At 39.1% G+C, this 16,247-nt stretch overlaps 1 protein-coding gene across 1 annotated transcript in view; it reads left to right on the plus strand.

Annotated features, from left to right (window-relative positions):
* The window catches only part of LOC127428256 (netrin receptor UNC5C-like), a 205,641-nt gene that overhangs the window by 114,746 nt on the left and 74,648 nt on the right, over window positions 1-16,247 (plus strand). The window contains exons 5-6 of the mRNA XM_051676479.1: window positions 7,829-8,009; window positions 15,966-16,133. Of these exons, the coding sequence (XP_051532439.1) occupies window positions 7,829-8,009; window positions 15,966-16,133 (349 nt within the window). The remainder of the gene's footprint in view (window positions 1-7,828; window positions 8,010-15,965; window positions 16,134-16,247) is intronic.

Raw genomic sequence — 16,247 nt, forward strand, 5'->3', positions numbered from 1 at the left:
GCCACCTCCGCCCTGCACGCCATGGCTCTCCTACAGGTACACCAAGCCAAGGCGCTAAAAGAACTGTACGAGGGTAGTTCTGACTCAGGATTGATGCAGAACTGCGCTTGGCGACCGACCTCGCTCTCTGGGCGACGAAGGTCATGGCGTGGTCTCTCGGGCAGTCGATGTCTACCCTGGTGGTCCAGGAGCTCCACCTTTGGCTCAACCTGGTCGAGATGAGGGAGGCTGACAAGGCACGGTTCCTTGACGCCCCCATCTCCCAGGTTGGCCTGTTTGGCGACACCATCGAGGACTTTGCCCAGCAGTTCTCGGCGGTGAAGCAGTAGATGGAGGCTATCCAACATATCCTGCCCCGGTGCGGTTCAAGACCCCGCACCCTGTGTGCTCGTCGCCAAGTGCGTTCTCCTGCAGTAACAGCATCGGCCCGGCGTGGAGCCCACTGCAGGAAGCGATGGCTGACCCGGACCGTCCGACTCGGCTATGCGATTCAGTTCACCAGGTGCCCACCCGGGTTCAGCGGCGTCCGTTTCACCTCGGTGAAGGGAGAGAACGCCGCTACCCTGGGTGCAAAGATCGCTACCCTTCTGCATAAGGGTGCGATAGACCCTGTCCCTCTGGCCGAGATGAAGAAAGGGTTTTACAGCCCCTACTTCATTGTACCGAAGAAAGGTGGTGGGTTGCGGCCAATCTTGGACCTGCGAGTACTGAACCGGGCTTTGCACAGACTCCCGTTCAAGATGCTGATGCAAAAACGCATTCTTGCGAGCATCCAGCATCAAGATTGGTTCGCGGCGGTAGACCTGAAGAACGCGTACTTCCATGTCTCGGATTTACCCCGACACAGACCCTTCCTGCGGTTTTCTTTCGAGGGTCGGGCGTACCAGTACAAGGTCCTCCCCTTTGGCCTGTCCTTGTCACCTCGCATCTTCACGAAGGTCACAGAGGCAGCCCTTGCCCCGCTAAGGGAAGTGGGCGTCCGCATCAAGACTAATCCTAGCTCACTCTCGGGATGTGTTGTGTGCGCACAGGGACCTGGTGCTCACACACCTCAGCCGGCTGGGGCTTCGGGTCAACTGGGAAAAGAGCAAGCTCTCCCCGGTTCAGAGCATCTCTTTTCTCGGTTTAGAGTTGGACTCAGTCTCGATGACGGCGCGCCTCACGAACGAGTGCGCACAGTTGGTGCTGAACTGTCTGAAGGCGTTTCACTGAAACTTTTTCAGAGGCTCCAGGGGCATATGACATCCTCAGTGGTGGCCACACCGCTCGGGTTGATGCATATGAGACCGGTTCAGCACTGGCTTCCCGAGATGGGCATGGCGCTGCGGGACACATCGCGTGGTCGTCGCGCCGATCTGTCACCGCTTCTTCAGCCCTTGGACCGACCTAGCGTTTCTACAGGCAGGCGTTCCCCTAGAGCAGGTCTCTAGGCACTTCGTGGTTACGATGTATGCTTCCAAGACAGGCTGGGGCGCCGTATGCAATGGGCACACAGCCGCCAGCTCTTGGACTGGCCCACAACTATGTTGGCACATCAACTGCCTCAAGTTGTTGGCAGTACTGCTCACCCTGCGGAGGCTCCGGCCGTTGATACAGGGCAAGCATGTGTTGGTCCGGATGGACAACACGGCGATGGTAGTGTACATCAACTGCCAAGGCGGTCTATGCTCCCGTTGCATGTCACAACTCGCCCGCCATCTCCTCCTCTGGAGTCAGCAGCGCCTCAACTCGCAGCGAGCCACTCACATCCCGGGCGACTTCAACACCATAGCGGATGCGCTGTCACAACAGGTTTCACTCAGGGGAGAATGGGTGGTCCAGCTGATTTGGAGTTGATTCGGTGCAGATAGACCTGTTTGCTTCCCGGGAATCCTCCCACTGCCAGCTATGGTACGCCCTGACCGAGGCACCCCTCGGTATAGACATGCTGGCACACAGCTGGCCCCCAGGACTACGCAAATATGCGGGGTGTGGTCTCCGTGGTGTCTTCTCCTTGGGAGTGACACCCCCCCCCCGACGTAGACACTTATGGCCCCCGGTCGGTAAACAGATTCCACTCTTTTTGGGGAGAAAAAAGAGGAAAAGAGGCCACGCCTGGGCTAGCCTGTCTCTATTTTTTTGGGCAGTTGACTTGTCCCCGAATGGACCGTTCAACACTCATAAGAGCGTTGGGGGAGGTTACGTGACGGCCTGGTGCGCTGGCTACGAGGCACACAGCGGTCTGCCCGTCTCGCACCGCCAGTCCACATAACACAATTCAGCTTATTGTGGTGTTTCGTATAGGGACCCCTAGTGTCACTACATCGACACAATGTTGAGTGAGTGACAGACAGGGAACGTCATGGTTACTTTTGTAACCTCCGTTCCCTGATGGAGAGAACGAGACGTTGTGTCCCTCTTGCCACAATACTGAACTACCCGCTGAAATGGCCTGGACCTTGTCTCGGCTCCTCAGCACAAAACCTGAATGAGTGGTTGCGAGCCAGCTCCTTTTATACCCGTATGTCCGGGGGAGTGGCATGCAAATTCCACTCGCCAATTCCCATTGGCCTTTTTTCAAAATCAGAGGTGTTTGGGGCTCCCAAGAGTGACCCCTAGTGTCACTACATCGACACAACATCTCATTCTCTCCATCAGGGAACGGAGGTTACGAAAGTAACCAGGACGTTTTAATATATAGTAATATACTAAAATTTTATGTTTACTATAGTTAATAATTATATATATATATATATATATATATATATATATATATATATATATATATAAAATTAGCTTTGATCGATAGTTAATTGAAATATGAAAGAGTTTGCTACTACCAAAGCTTGCTTTTGGAGAATACTATACCAGAAGTTCGCGTAGCCACTGAGATTTTAGCGGAAATACGTAGGCAATACACCTACATATTTCTATGGTCTATTGTTTGGTGTGGTGAAAATGACGCCACAAAGTGTAACATTTGTCATTTTTGAAAAATTTATAGAAATGATTTCCACAAGATAAACATTGAAATGATTTATGCTTATTTCATTCTTTGTCTAGAATATATCATGATAGTTTAAAATATGTAATATTCTTATTGTTATAATGCATTTTCATAGTTTAATTATTGAAAGTCTGGGTTTGGAACAAGCCTAAAACAGTCAAATCTATACATAAAAGGTGTTTGAAAAGTACCAAAAATAAATGATAAAGTTTGGTAAAGCCTGGAAAAAAGTTTACAATTTAATTTAATGAGACCTTCATATAACAAAAAGAAATCTGTTAATTTTATAAAAATCATGGACATGAAATTGCCCCAAAGTTGAAGAAACACTCAACTATTAAATAACAAATTAAAGTATGGGAAATATGCACTGACTTGGAATGCATTTTAAACAGAATTGAAGGAGTTCCCATGTATGCTGCATTTTATTTCAGTTCAGAGTTCACTGTTTCCCATTAATTACTTAGACTGTGTAGGCCCGTGCCATCACCATTCATATCTATACAACCAATGTGTTTATGATTAAATTACTACTAGAGCACATAATTGTTTACAAGAGCACAAAGTTCTTCATAGGTCTAGCCTCTTAATTTTGCTCTCAAAGTGCACCAGATTGATTCATTTAACTTTAAAATGTACAACATTTTCTTCCAGGGGAGCATACCCCCGGACCCCCCTACAGTCTCACAAAATCCTGTGGGAAACACTGGAGATAAACATGTTAATTTTGTAAAGAAATTCACATATACATGTAAGCCAGGGATGCAAACTACAGTACTTACCTTTCTGCTAAAGTCACCTTTTTTTAAGCTAATTTATCCAAATTGTTTAGTAAAATTGTACATTTTTACTTTTACTTACTTATTAAAATCTAAGCTTAAACATAAAAAAATAAAAAAAAATAAAAAATGCTTTACATACAATACAGTAAACAAATCACTGAAAATATACCCCTGGAGCACCTGCTATGACTTTCTACATGAGCTATGAGTATACATCTCTGATATAAGAACAACTTATTTATGTTTAATTTACATTTGCCTACAAAAATTACATTTGAAGCATTTAAGTATAAAACTTTAAATCACAAGGTCTTCATGATCAAAAGTAACATACAGTACTGTGTCAATCGCTTCTGTCTTTTCATGTAATCCCAGACTGACTCAGTGAGGTTGAGATCCATGCCATCTGTTGCAGGACTCCTTGTTCTACTTCTATTCTATTCTATTTGCAAAAGACATGTTTGGAAATCTAAAATGAATACTTCCTATTGACACACTAAAGCAGAAGATATAAAATAACCATCTTAAGACAAATGTTTTTGTGAAATATTTTATGCACAGTACTGCATATTCAGTCAGTGGTGTCCAAACATTTAACTGGAAATGTATGTACATGTTCTTGTGTTTTGCATTCGCAAAATTGTGTATGCAATTTGCCAAACTTGAATCAGGTGGAGTTTTAGATAAAGATTCATTTGAAACAGGTGTTGCACTGCCATAACAAGCACAGCAGGAAAACAATATGAGTCTGCTGAGGCTCTATGAGATAACAATATGACAATACAATAATCTTAGGGTTTAGTTTGACAGCTGGGATTTGGGTTACATGCAGATGTAACGAGATAAAGTGCACAGGGAAATGTGTGTGTGAAGTATAATGTGGGCGCCATGTTTGTCACAGCTGGAAAGCGTGAGCTGCTGATTGGTTGAGTTGCCCCCCTGCTGAGCCAATGAGCGGCTGGTATTTTTACCCCATTCCCTCCAGCCGAGCTCTCAGTGCCGTTCAGGTACACTGCTGTCACACACACTTACATACACACACACACACACACACACACACACACACACACACACACACACACACACACACACTCACACACACACACACACACACACACACATTTACTTCTCATCTATTATTCTGTTTGTGTGTGGAGAAATATGTAGCTCTGTAACAAGGCATCATCGACTCACCCATAGACACAAAAGCTGTTCTAATCTGTCTGCTGCATGATTATACTGCTTCATTTTAAGCAGTAAGCATTTTTTTCTGAAAACATTTTCACTTTCCCCTACCACCTAAAGTTTTGAATATATTTCATTAAATGTTGTGTTTTCTTTCCAAACAAATGACTAGGTTTTTAATAGCTGGAAATTATACGGCTATAATGTACCGCCACGTTAGCTATACATTTCGAAACACTTTTGCTGGGAAATGATGGCACACTGAAAAAATGGAAAAACGCAGGTTGTCCAATTTACTAAATCATTTTATTTTTGATGTACACAACGAATTTGTGCTTCAGTTCTAAACTTGTTTTATTTGCTCTCGATTAATGTATTTCTCTAAAATGTGCATGCATACTAGATTACATTATGTAGGGTGAATGTGAACCAATGAAGTATGTTTAACAACATGGGCAAGGGGATTTGGGCATGCTTTGCTGCATTCTTTGCATGGGACTTGATGCGGAGAGTAAAAATTAGAAATTAAGTGTTATTTTATGCATTTTCCAACAAGATGAGAAAAGGGGGACACTTAATAGTCTTTAATGTTGTTATTAATGGTTACCATTGTGTTGAAGAGTGGAGCTTTTTCTTAGATTGAGGAATTGGTACACAAAGTGCATGCTATATGTTGCTTTACTCAGTGAGCAATTACTACATAGCATTTAGCATGCTAATGTATGCTATTGCTAGCTAAAAGCTAGCTAACTAGCATAACCTTACAACATAAATCAGTAATGTGACACAAAAATAGTATGTCTAACTAAGGAAATGAATCGTGTTAGGGACACATTAAATCATTTTGGGGCTACTTAATTGATTAATTTAATATTAACCTTATTCCATTATGTTTTCTGACAAAGAATGAATGAGCTAAACCAAGAGTAAAAAAATATGTTGATGAAACTTAAATGATTCATCTGGAACTGATGTACATGATTAAATCATACAAATTCAAATCATATTTTTTTCAGTGCACAAGGTGCAAAACATTATTGATTGGCTTCCAATGTTAACCTGTTCTTACTGATGTTTCCAAGACTATCACAAGCCAAAACCTCATCTATGTTGTTAGCCAGCTAGACAACGTTACTTTGGTTACAAGCAGGGGTTAAATTGGGAGTTTGGAGGTGGGGGAGTTTATTTTCTGAAATAGTTTTACGTGCTCTCGCAATAAGTTTTTCATTCCCTTGCAATAGTTTTGCGTTCCCTTGGCATAAATTTACCAGGTTTTTACAACAGTAACCATATTTTAACCATGATATTCATATTGAAACCATAGTGATAACACAGGAAAACAAAAAGATAATAAAAATCATAATTTTGTGGTTATTATGGTTTTACTATACAAGTACTATAGTTTAACTGGTTTTTATTATAGTAATATTGTATAAAGTGTAACCATAGCTTTGGGTGGAAATCATGGTTTTACCATAGTAATACCAAAGTAACCATTACTGTTGTAGGCTAACCATGTTTTGTTATAGCGGGGGGGGGGGGTTACCCCCCAATAATCAAGACTAGCAAGTACAGCTTGTTACCCCTCACCCCCACCCCTGCCTCACAATACAACCCCCCGAATGTTCAAACTAAATCTACCCCCTTGAGTGTATTAGTATAGTATGATCTTTGCCTTTTATGTGAGTGGTCCTGGATTCAAAACCCCTCCGGTTGCCAGTTATTCAACCAAGCAAAACTTAATCTGCAAATTACTGGATGACAGAAATGGGTGCGCAGTTGCATATTTCACGATTTATAGGTAACAGAGAGCAGACAGCGGCGCAATGGAGAAGTGGACCGTGCATTTGTATTCAGAGTTGCACTATCTTGTGCTGCTCTAGAGAATTGTGCAGCTCTCAAATATTTATCTTTACCAGCATTTGCAACTGATCAGAGCAAAGCATAAAAGTTTTTTTAGCAAAACCACATGCTAAATGAGGACAAAACATGTTAAATGGTTCTAACAAAAACTTGATATGATATGGAATGGGTTGAAAAATCAGCTGCCTTTTTTTCTTTTTTTCTTTTTTTTTTTTACAGTTATGTCGAAGGCCAATTTAACCCCTGGCTACAAGTTTAAATCAGCACAATTGTCAACAACAATATTCAATACAGCACATACAACTGAATGTAAGACTTACCTGCAATGCAACACTTACAAGATGGGGCAAGTGTCAGTTTGATCTTTTTTGGTTTCTTTTTTCTTTTTTTTTTTCAGCAGGCCATCCTTATTGTTGAGCCCTCATGTGTACTCCAAAAAGTTAACACAATTTACTTTCAGCATATATATATATATACACAGTATATATATGTGTGTGTGTGTGTGTATGTGTGTGTGTGTGTGTGTGTGTGTGTGTGTGTGTGTGTGTGTGCATTTCAAATTGACAATAATTTATTTTTCCAGGTAAACCGAGCAAATATTTTGACGACACATTTTGCACTAAAATTTGTGTTTATTAATTTTTTGACGTGTTTGAGCTGCTCTTCAGACCATGTCAGACCCAATCCTGACCTGTCTCTCCTTCAGTATTTTCAATATTTGTGGGCCATTTTGTTTACTCAATGCTGCATCCACAAATGTCCTCACAATTTTGTATGCCATGCTTGTTATATACTTTTAATGTCCCCACATTTATTTTCTTAAAATATGTTCTATCATTTTACGAAATTACTTAAAAGTCTGATTATTTGAAGCACATAAGCGGGTTTGGTGCAGAGCGACAGCGATGTTTGTGGACATTCTGATATTTCATGTCTTCAGTCATTCGGCCCATAAGGTATAGCTACATATGATGGATTTAACATGTTTCCTTCTCTCTCTTTGTGTTTGCAGGTGGAATGGCTGAAGAACGAAGAGATTATCGATCCTGCAGACGATCGGAATTTTTACATCACTATCGATCACAACCTGATCATCAAACAGGCACGACTGTCAGACACCGCTAATTACACCTGCGTTGCTAAGAATATTGTTGCTAAGAGACGCAGTACAACGGCTACAGTTATTGTCTATGGTGAGTATTGTCTCTGCTGTTGCTGTACAGTGTTAGTTTTTACCAGCCTGATTTCATAGAATCATGTTACTATTCCTACATTTTAAAAAAATGGTTCGAAAAGGGATCGTTTTACGTATCGCAGCAGTTTCCTGTTGAAATGAACACTAGAGGCGTTACAACAACAATGACCTTTTTCCCTTTCACACAAATTATGAGTAAAATGACAGATTGTCAATTCACAAACACCTACTTTTCACCCTGTTCCTCACGCAATGCTATCTTATAACTTCTAAACACTTTCACTATAGCACATGACTTGTAATGCTTACATTTGAGTGTTTGCATTACATAACAAATTACATTTACAAGTTTGTTCAAATGTGATCAAATTGCATGGTAGCTCAATTGATAAAGTGTTGCACTTGTGATGTAAAGGACTGGGGTACGAGTCCTAAAGAGCACACGTGTCAACACGTAAGCAGAAAGTGTCATAGAAGCAGCTCAAAATGACATGGTTGCTTCAGCAATTGCATTTTTCATCTCACATTTGCTTTTTATGAAACTATTAGTTAGGTTTAGGTTTAAGTTTTAGGGTAGGGTGGTCGGTTTTGTTCATTTAAAACTCAACAGAGCATTAACCATAAAAACCTCATCTGTTCGGCAGAACTTTTAACTTTCATTTCACCTCGGAACTGCTGCGATACATGTAATAAACCATGTAACAATATTTTGAAAAGTGTCGCCACAGTCAAGTAATTTACTTGATATCAGGCTGTTTTTTGAAGCTCTTGCGAGTTGAACGCTGTTTTGAAATTCCTTTTAGCTTCTTTGTGTTCATCTTTTCACATTTTTCAACAGTTAATTTAACTTCAAACACTTTATGAACTATAACACCTTACAAAATTTAGCACTGAAGTTTAAAAATTGGAACATCTCAATGGAATGTCTTTTTGGTAGTAAGACGGAAATATCAATTAGGAATATCCCACATTCGACTTGGAATTCAAATGGTATGCAACATAACTGCCAGTGATAATGAGCGTGTTTTTCATACACATTCTTACACTGATAATGCTTGATATGGTGACAATGTTTAAGGTCATGCAAACGGTGTTCCTTTTTCGAGGTAAGGTATGAAGTATTTTAAGCAAATACATCTTCACACATACGTTTTTGCCCATTACACCGATTTTGCTTTGCATGTAAACACTTTTACTGCCATTTTTACCACTTATCCAATGTGCACAAGTGTTGTGCACATTACTGTTTAAGTTTTAATGTCAAAAAGCAGAGAATAACCGATTATTTCAAGTCTAATGTAAAGGCAGTTTTCTTGCGTTGTCTGATTTTTTTTTTTTTAATACGCTGATTTTTGGTAGTTACCAGCATATCAGTGTGCATGTAAATGGAAATTTGTTTAGTCCCAGTAAAGTGTGCCATATCGCGGTAGTCTGCTACCTACTTGCCAACTTCACACTCAAACTAGCCTTTAAATGGGGAATTGCGTTCAGCATAGATTTTTGTCGCTTGTTTGCACTGTTACTTGATGTACATAATTCCTTTAGTGAATCTGGTGCTAAAACAATGCAGACAGCACATGCATATGTGAGCTAGCGGGTGTAATTCAGACATAGTGAATTCTTTCCTAAATTATTCATAACAGTTTCAACCTGAAAAATCAGAGAGTTTTCAGAATGTTGTTTGTGTTAAAGTTCGCAGTCTACATCTCAACATGTTAATTAATACATACACAGAAAAGATCTGAGTGTGTGTCAGTCTTATCGAGGAAATTTTGATTGCCTCTCCTAAGAAAAGAACACACACTTACATAGACACGCGCAAACACTCCAACATCTCGAAAATCCTCGCTGCCACCTGCTGATCATCGCTCAGACAGGAGCTGTGCGAGTGCGTGCGGAACTTTTGCATCTTTCACGCCACATGTCTCTGCACACAGACACATATCAATTACTCTCACATCTGTAAAAACACTCACACAAAAGCACGTCTCAGGCACAGGTGAATGTTTAACAGCTTGTCATCATTTTTGAACGATAGGAAATTGTCTGTTTTGAATGTGAAAAGCAGAACCACTCTCTTTCTTGACCTACATTCCAAAAGCGTGACATGTATCGCACTAAAAAGCTTTGGAGTTGTGAACTTGGTCTTCACTGAAGTATTCAGTGGTTCTAATGTTTCATTTGTACTCCAGACTAATGCTTCTGTTCAATAGGAGCTTTTGTTGAATATGTGAGTTTGTTGCCTTGAAGGTATTGATATGATGTGCCAGTTTTGATCTTGGGAAAATGGCTTGATGATTTCTGAATGAATTCTTCTAGTTTCTCTTTACTTTATGATCTGTTCTAGTCCATAGGGGAAAAACATCACCAATGAGATCTGTTTAATATTTCATTTGTTTCTCCTATATAACAGAGAGTAAAAATGGAGAGCAAAAGGAAATGTTTTCTCAAGACATTTTCCTTGGGTTTTCTTCTTGATAAAAAGTTGGGTCATGGAAAAAGTCATGGAAATTAATAAAATCTTAAAAAACAAATACATTGGCCAAGCTTTCTCATCTGGGTTACTTCATGTCAAATCAACTAAATTTCAGAAACTTCCCTGGCTGATTGTTTTTTAATTTAATTTATTCTGAAGTAAGATCAACATAAATGATGATGAAATCCAAAATATTAAATGCCATGTATCAATATTTATAGAGTAATCCATTATTTCGTAGATGGGTCAAAATGACAATTTTCGCCTATGATTTGGAGCAAAACTACAGGACAAAAACTGACCTTAGAAAAGTGTCAGCATCATTATTTTATTTTTAAACACAGATTGGTAGACTGTTACTAAAATCAGTTGACTTCAGTACCCATTGTTGCATTATATGCCAGTGGCGCGAGTCCAACAAGGGGGAAAAAACACTTTGATAGTGTTGTTTTTCCAAAGTTGGAGTGCCTATAACTCCAGATGTATAACATTTTTATCTTAATATACATTTAGATTCTGGTTCTGAACAAACTTGAATTTTGCATCTTCATTTTTAAGACCCTGTAAAGTTAAATACCATAGATAAGGCACTTGCAATGTGGCTCCATCCGTAAATTGTAAAATCTTACCCATTTTCAATGGTCGAAAAAACCAAATGCTGGTCTCATGGTGTGAAGTTAGTTTTTCTTGTCCAACAAAACAAAGGTCTGAATTAAAAAATAATGTTGAAACTAGAAATGTACATTTATTTATTCACATAAAAACAATTATGGCAGAATCTCCAAAAATATTATTAAGAATAAGCAACACATGTGGGTCTTCAGTTTGTGCAATAAATATATCTAGTTTTGGGATTTCAGAAATGTACATCTGAAAAGCTCTGGAATGCATCAAGAGGGGTCCAAACCCTAAAGATGCTGAAACTCTACTGTATTTGTGCTGATTTTCTGATTATGCATTGTCTGCCTCAGGTGCGCACACACATCCATCTGACACTAGGTGGCGCTATAATTAGTACATTTACATTGTCTCTTATAACTCTGAAACCATATGGGCTAGAACCAAAAATACTTTTTTCCTCTGAACCCTTCAGTGACCCAAATGTAATTTTCATATTTTTGGCTTTCGTCAGCATTTATCTATTTCTTTCACCAGGAAAAGCAAAATAAAAAACACATTTTGAGCCAGGGATCTCTGGTTGAGTTGACAGAGAATGACCCATCTACATTTGCATACTTGTTTGCATATTTGAAGGCACCAAACCTTGCTATCAAACTGTTTTTGAAACAAGGATGTCTGGACTTCTACCATTACAACTCAGTGTAAGCATGTAGATTTGTGTTAGGATGCATTAATCAGTGAAATAACAGTGACTCTTTTAAAGAGGAACATTTTCACCCCCTGGGATTTTGGGTGCTTTGGTGGGTTGTCTTGTTTTCATTGCTGATCTTCTCAGATTAAAGCTCTCTCAGAGCGAGACTATGTTTGTGTCGTATATGGTATCAGATCCTTCAGAAATTACAGAGGTTTTCTCGAGTGCCTCTCTTTGGCATCATCTCCTCCTCATCAAAGTGGATTTAGTGACTCAGTGTTTTTGAGGTTCGGTCAACTTTCACAAGAGATGTCACGGTTGAGATCAAATTGCTAATACGGGGTGTTAAGTTAGCTTTGCCACAAAAACAAGCATGTGGGAGTGTGTGTATTTAATGATGTGGTATTTAGTGGTGCTTGATAAGGCAAGCAGCACTGTTATCCACTTATACTTAGGGAAGGAATTTGAACAAACTCCTAACCCTGAGGACTAAATTGTGTACCGTATAATAAACATGTCCCACACCTGTCCTGTTTGTGCTACAGACATCAATGGCACTTCAAATCGTGAGGCATATTAAGGAGAGGTAAGGTATTATTTTTCTAACTAATCAGACTACTGGATGATTAGTAAAACCAGAATACTGTATATATATATATATATATATATATATATATATATATATATATATATATATATATATATATATATACACACACACACAGTATATACACTCACTGGCCACTCTATTAGGTACACCTGTACATCTAATTATTCATGTGATTATCAAATCAGCCAATTGTGTGGCAGCAGTGGAATGCATAAAATCAAGCAGATACGGGTCAGGAGCTTCAGTTAATGTTCACATCAAACATCAGAATGGGGGAAAAATGTGAACTCAGTGATTTCGACCGTGGCGTGGTTGTTGGTGCCAGATGGGCTGGTTTGAGTATTTTTGCTGATCTCCTGGGATTTTCAAGCACAACAGTCTCTAGAGTGTAAAGAGAATGGTGCGAAAAACAAAAAACATCTATCAATCGGCAGTTCTGTAGGTGAAAACGGCTTCTTAATGACAGAGGTGGAACCCAACATGGTCTTCTGCTATTGTTACCCATCCGCCTCAAGGTTTGATGTGTTGTGCATTCTGAGATGCTATTCTGCACACTACAATTGTACAGAGTGGTTATCTGAGTTACTGTAGCCTTTCTGTCAGCTCGAACCAGTCTGGCCATTCTCTGTTGACCTCTCTCATCAACAAGGCATTTCTGTCTGCATAACTGGCTTTCACTGGTTGTTTTTTGTTTTTCGCACCATTCACTATACACTCTAGAGACTGTTGTGCGTGAAGATTCCAGGAGATCAGCAGTTGCAGAAATACTCAAACCAGCCCATCTGGCACCAACAATAATGCCATGGTCCAAATCACTGAGATCAAATTTTTTCCCCATTCTGATGGTTGATGTGAACATTAACTGAAGCTCCTGACCCATATCTGCAGGATTTTATGCATTCCACTGCTGCCACACAATTGGCTGATTTGATAATCACATGAATAATTAGATGTACAGGTGTACCTAATAGAGTGGCCAGTGAGTATATGTATATGTATATGTATATGTGTGTGTGTGTGTATATATATATATATATATATATAGACTCTAGATTCCTTTTGTGGTCCGAGTGTTACTGCTGTGTGCATTTTCAATTTCAATAGTAGCACCTAATAAACATGCAAAAAAAAAAAGAAAAAAAAAAAAGACTCTAGATAAAAATGTATGTCCACATATGTGGACAGCGGGACTAAGTTGTGAAATTTTAAATAATACCAAGCTATAGAAAGTCAGATTTTTTTTATCAAATTGTTTATGTTTCCAGGAGTGTTGTTGTTCATGTTTTTGAGATGTTACAGACATTACATCAGAAATTATCATAATTAATTCTGATTCAAAGTAATGACCAGCATCATCCAATCACTGCCAACCATGTTATAATAAAATTGTACATTATAAATTCTGAATCTATGTACTGATTATCATTGTCCCATGTCTGCCAAACATGTTGAGTGGTCCAAACATCATCTGCAGCCTGAAACTGAACTTTTGATAGGAAGTTTAGATTGTATGCACTTAGCTGCATTGGAAGCTATAGGATGCTTCCTATTTAGTGAATGACTTAACTTCCAGTGTGCTGTCTATCTTCACTGACCTTATTTTCATCTTAATTCCATATAAAGCCTCAGAAAGCATAATTTTTTTAGCTTTTGGATGAACCGATTAATTCTCAATGTGATAATGCCCAGTAAATATAAGATTTCTAGGGAAAACATTTGCTAAAGTACACATTAGTGTACATTGTGTTTAGCAGCGTGGCGTTTCACGATAAATCTGTCAAATTTTTAAAATGGCATATCAAATGAAATTAGAGACTCTAATATTTTGACTTAAACAGGTTTCAATGTAAAAACATAATTACGTTTCTTACCAGATGTAGTTTTGTTGGCATTTCTTCCAAAGGAAGACAAACTTCGCTGTGGTCAGCCCCTTGTTATTTTGTCACATGACTCAGTGTGTCAAAAGTTTAACCCTTTACTGACAGCCCAAAGTGTTCTGAACCGAGATCAGTCGGTTTAAATGAAATTAAATTATGCATTACATATAGCGATTTCAACTTGTCCCTCATCAGAAAACAATGGTGGTTACAATAAGTCAATTACAATGGAAGTGAATGGGGCCAATCAATAATTGCTAAAATACACATTGTTTCAAAAGTATAGCCACAAGATGTAAAGATTATACGTGTTAACATGATTTTAGTGTGATAAAGTCGCTTACTAACCTTGTCTTTGTAAAGTTATAGCCAATATTACTACCTAGTTGTCATGTTGACATAACCCTGGTAAACACTGTAATCTGGTAAACAGCGATAAATCTCTGATTTTATCACAATAAAATCATGTTAACATGCAAAATGTCTTGTGGCTATACTTTTGAAACTGTTCGTATTTTAATATTTATGAACTAGCCCCATTTACTACCATTGTAAGTGGCTTACTATAAATGGGACTATAACTTTTTGTGTATTTAAAAAAATAAAAATAATCTAGGGATACATTTTTATTCTTTTATAATTAAAGAACACCACTCACATTTCCTTAAAAAATGTAAAATCTTACATGTGTTTGAATTATTCCTAATGAACAGAGAAAGTAAGAGGCATTGGAACGTGTCTTGCTCTTTGGCTGCTCTGTCTTGTTACTCTGATATGAGAAATATGGGAAGGAAAGGGAGGAATCTACTTACAGCTAATCTACACACACACACACACACACACACAGAGAGAGAGAGCTGTGGAGACTCTGAGAGGGGAGTGTGGAAAGTTAATCGCTGCAGAGGGATTGACACAGTTTAAGAGTTTAAGAGCTTCTGTGTGTTTCTCCGGAAAGAGTCAGATGGAAAGAGCTTCACCTCTTGACAATAGTACAGTTAAACACTCCAGCTGTGTTTGTGTGTGTGTGTGTGTGTGTGTGTTAAGGTAAAAGGATCCGTCCGCTGCAATATCAACTCTCACATACCAAACACAGCTGCTCACAGCACAGTTCCTTTCTTTTTCTTTTCCTTTCTGTCTCTCTCAATCTAAAGTATATATCTATCTATTTTATACCTTTATCTATCCAAAGATATGAAAGTCTTCGTCTTTGTCGAGATGCTTTCAAAGGTGAACATGACCTTTAGCCTCCACATCCCAATCCAATAAATTCCAGATGGATGAAATCAGGAACTGCCTCACATATTTTGTTAATTTAATGTTCTGTTTCACTCAGAAAAACATCACATTATGGATGTTAAATGGGTTTCAAATGCCGTTTCATGTTGGATTTAAGTTCTACAAAGAGTTTTGTATCCTCTTTAGAAAACCATTTATGTACTGCTGCTTTAAAGAACCCCGTCATGTACAGCATGCTCCGCTGTCTTTGCTCCCAAACTCAACTCAAGTTTGTTACATTGCCAACGGTCACCGCCAGCTCAAATAGCAAATGACCCTGTAATGTCACAGTAAAAATGAGGGAATGTTTGGTGAACATTAAGTGCTCCAAATATTGATGAACATTTACTTTTAAAGTGTAGATTTTATGACCCTAATGACTGTGTTTTTGTGTGTTGCCATAGTGAATGGAGGCTGGTCAACATGGACAGAATGGTCAGCGTGTAACAGCCACTGTGGGCGGGGCCTTCAGAAAAGGACTCGTAGCTGCACCAATCCTGCACCTTTAAACGGAGGATCACCGTGTGATGGACAGGCCATCCAAAAACTCGCCTGCACCTCAATCTGTACAGGTATACTTTGATCGAGGAACATTAAATTAATTTCTTTATTTACATGCAAAGTACTAAAAAACTAAGAAAGCACGCCAGGTAACATCGACTTTAATGAAATGTCATATATTACAT

This window comes from Myxocyprinus asiaticus, chromosome 3, assembly GCF_019703515.2.
Source record: "Myxocyprinus asiaticus isolate MX2 ecotype Aquarium Trade chromosome 3, UBuf_Myxa_2, whole genome shotgun sequence".
Lineage (NCBI taxonomy): Eukaryota > Metazoa > Chordata > Actinopteri > Cypriniformes > Catostomidae > Myxocyprinus > Myxocyprinus asiaticus.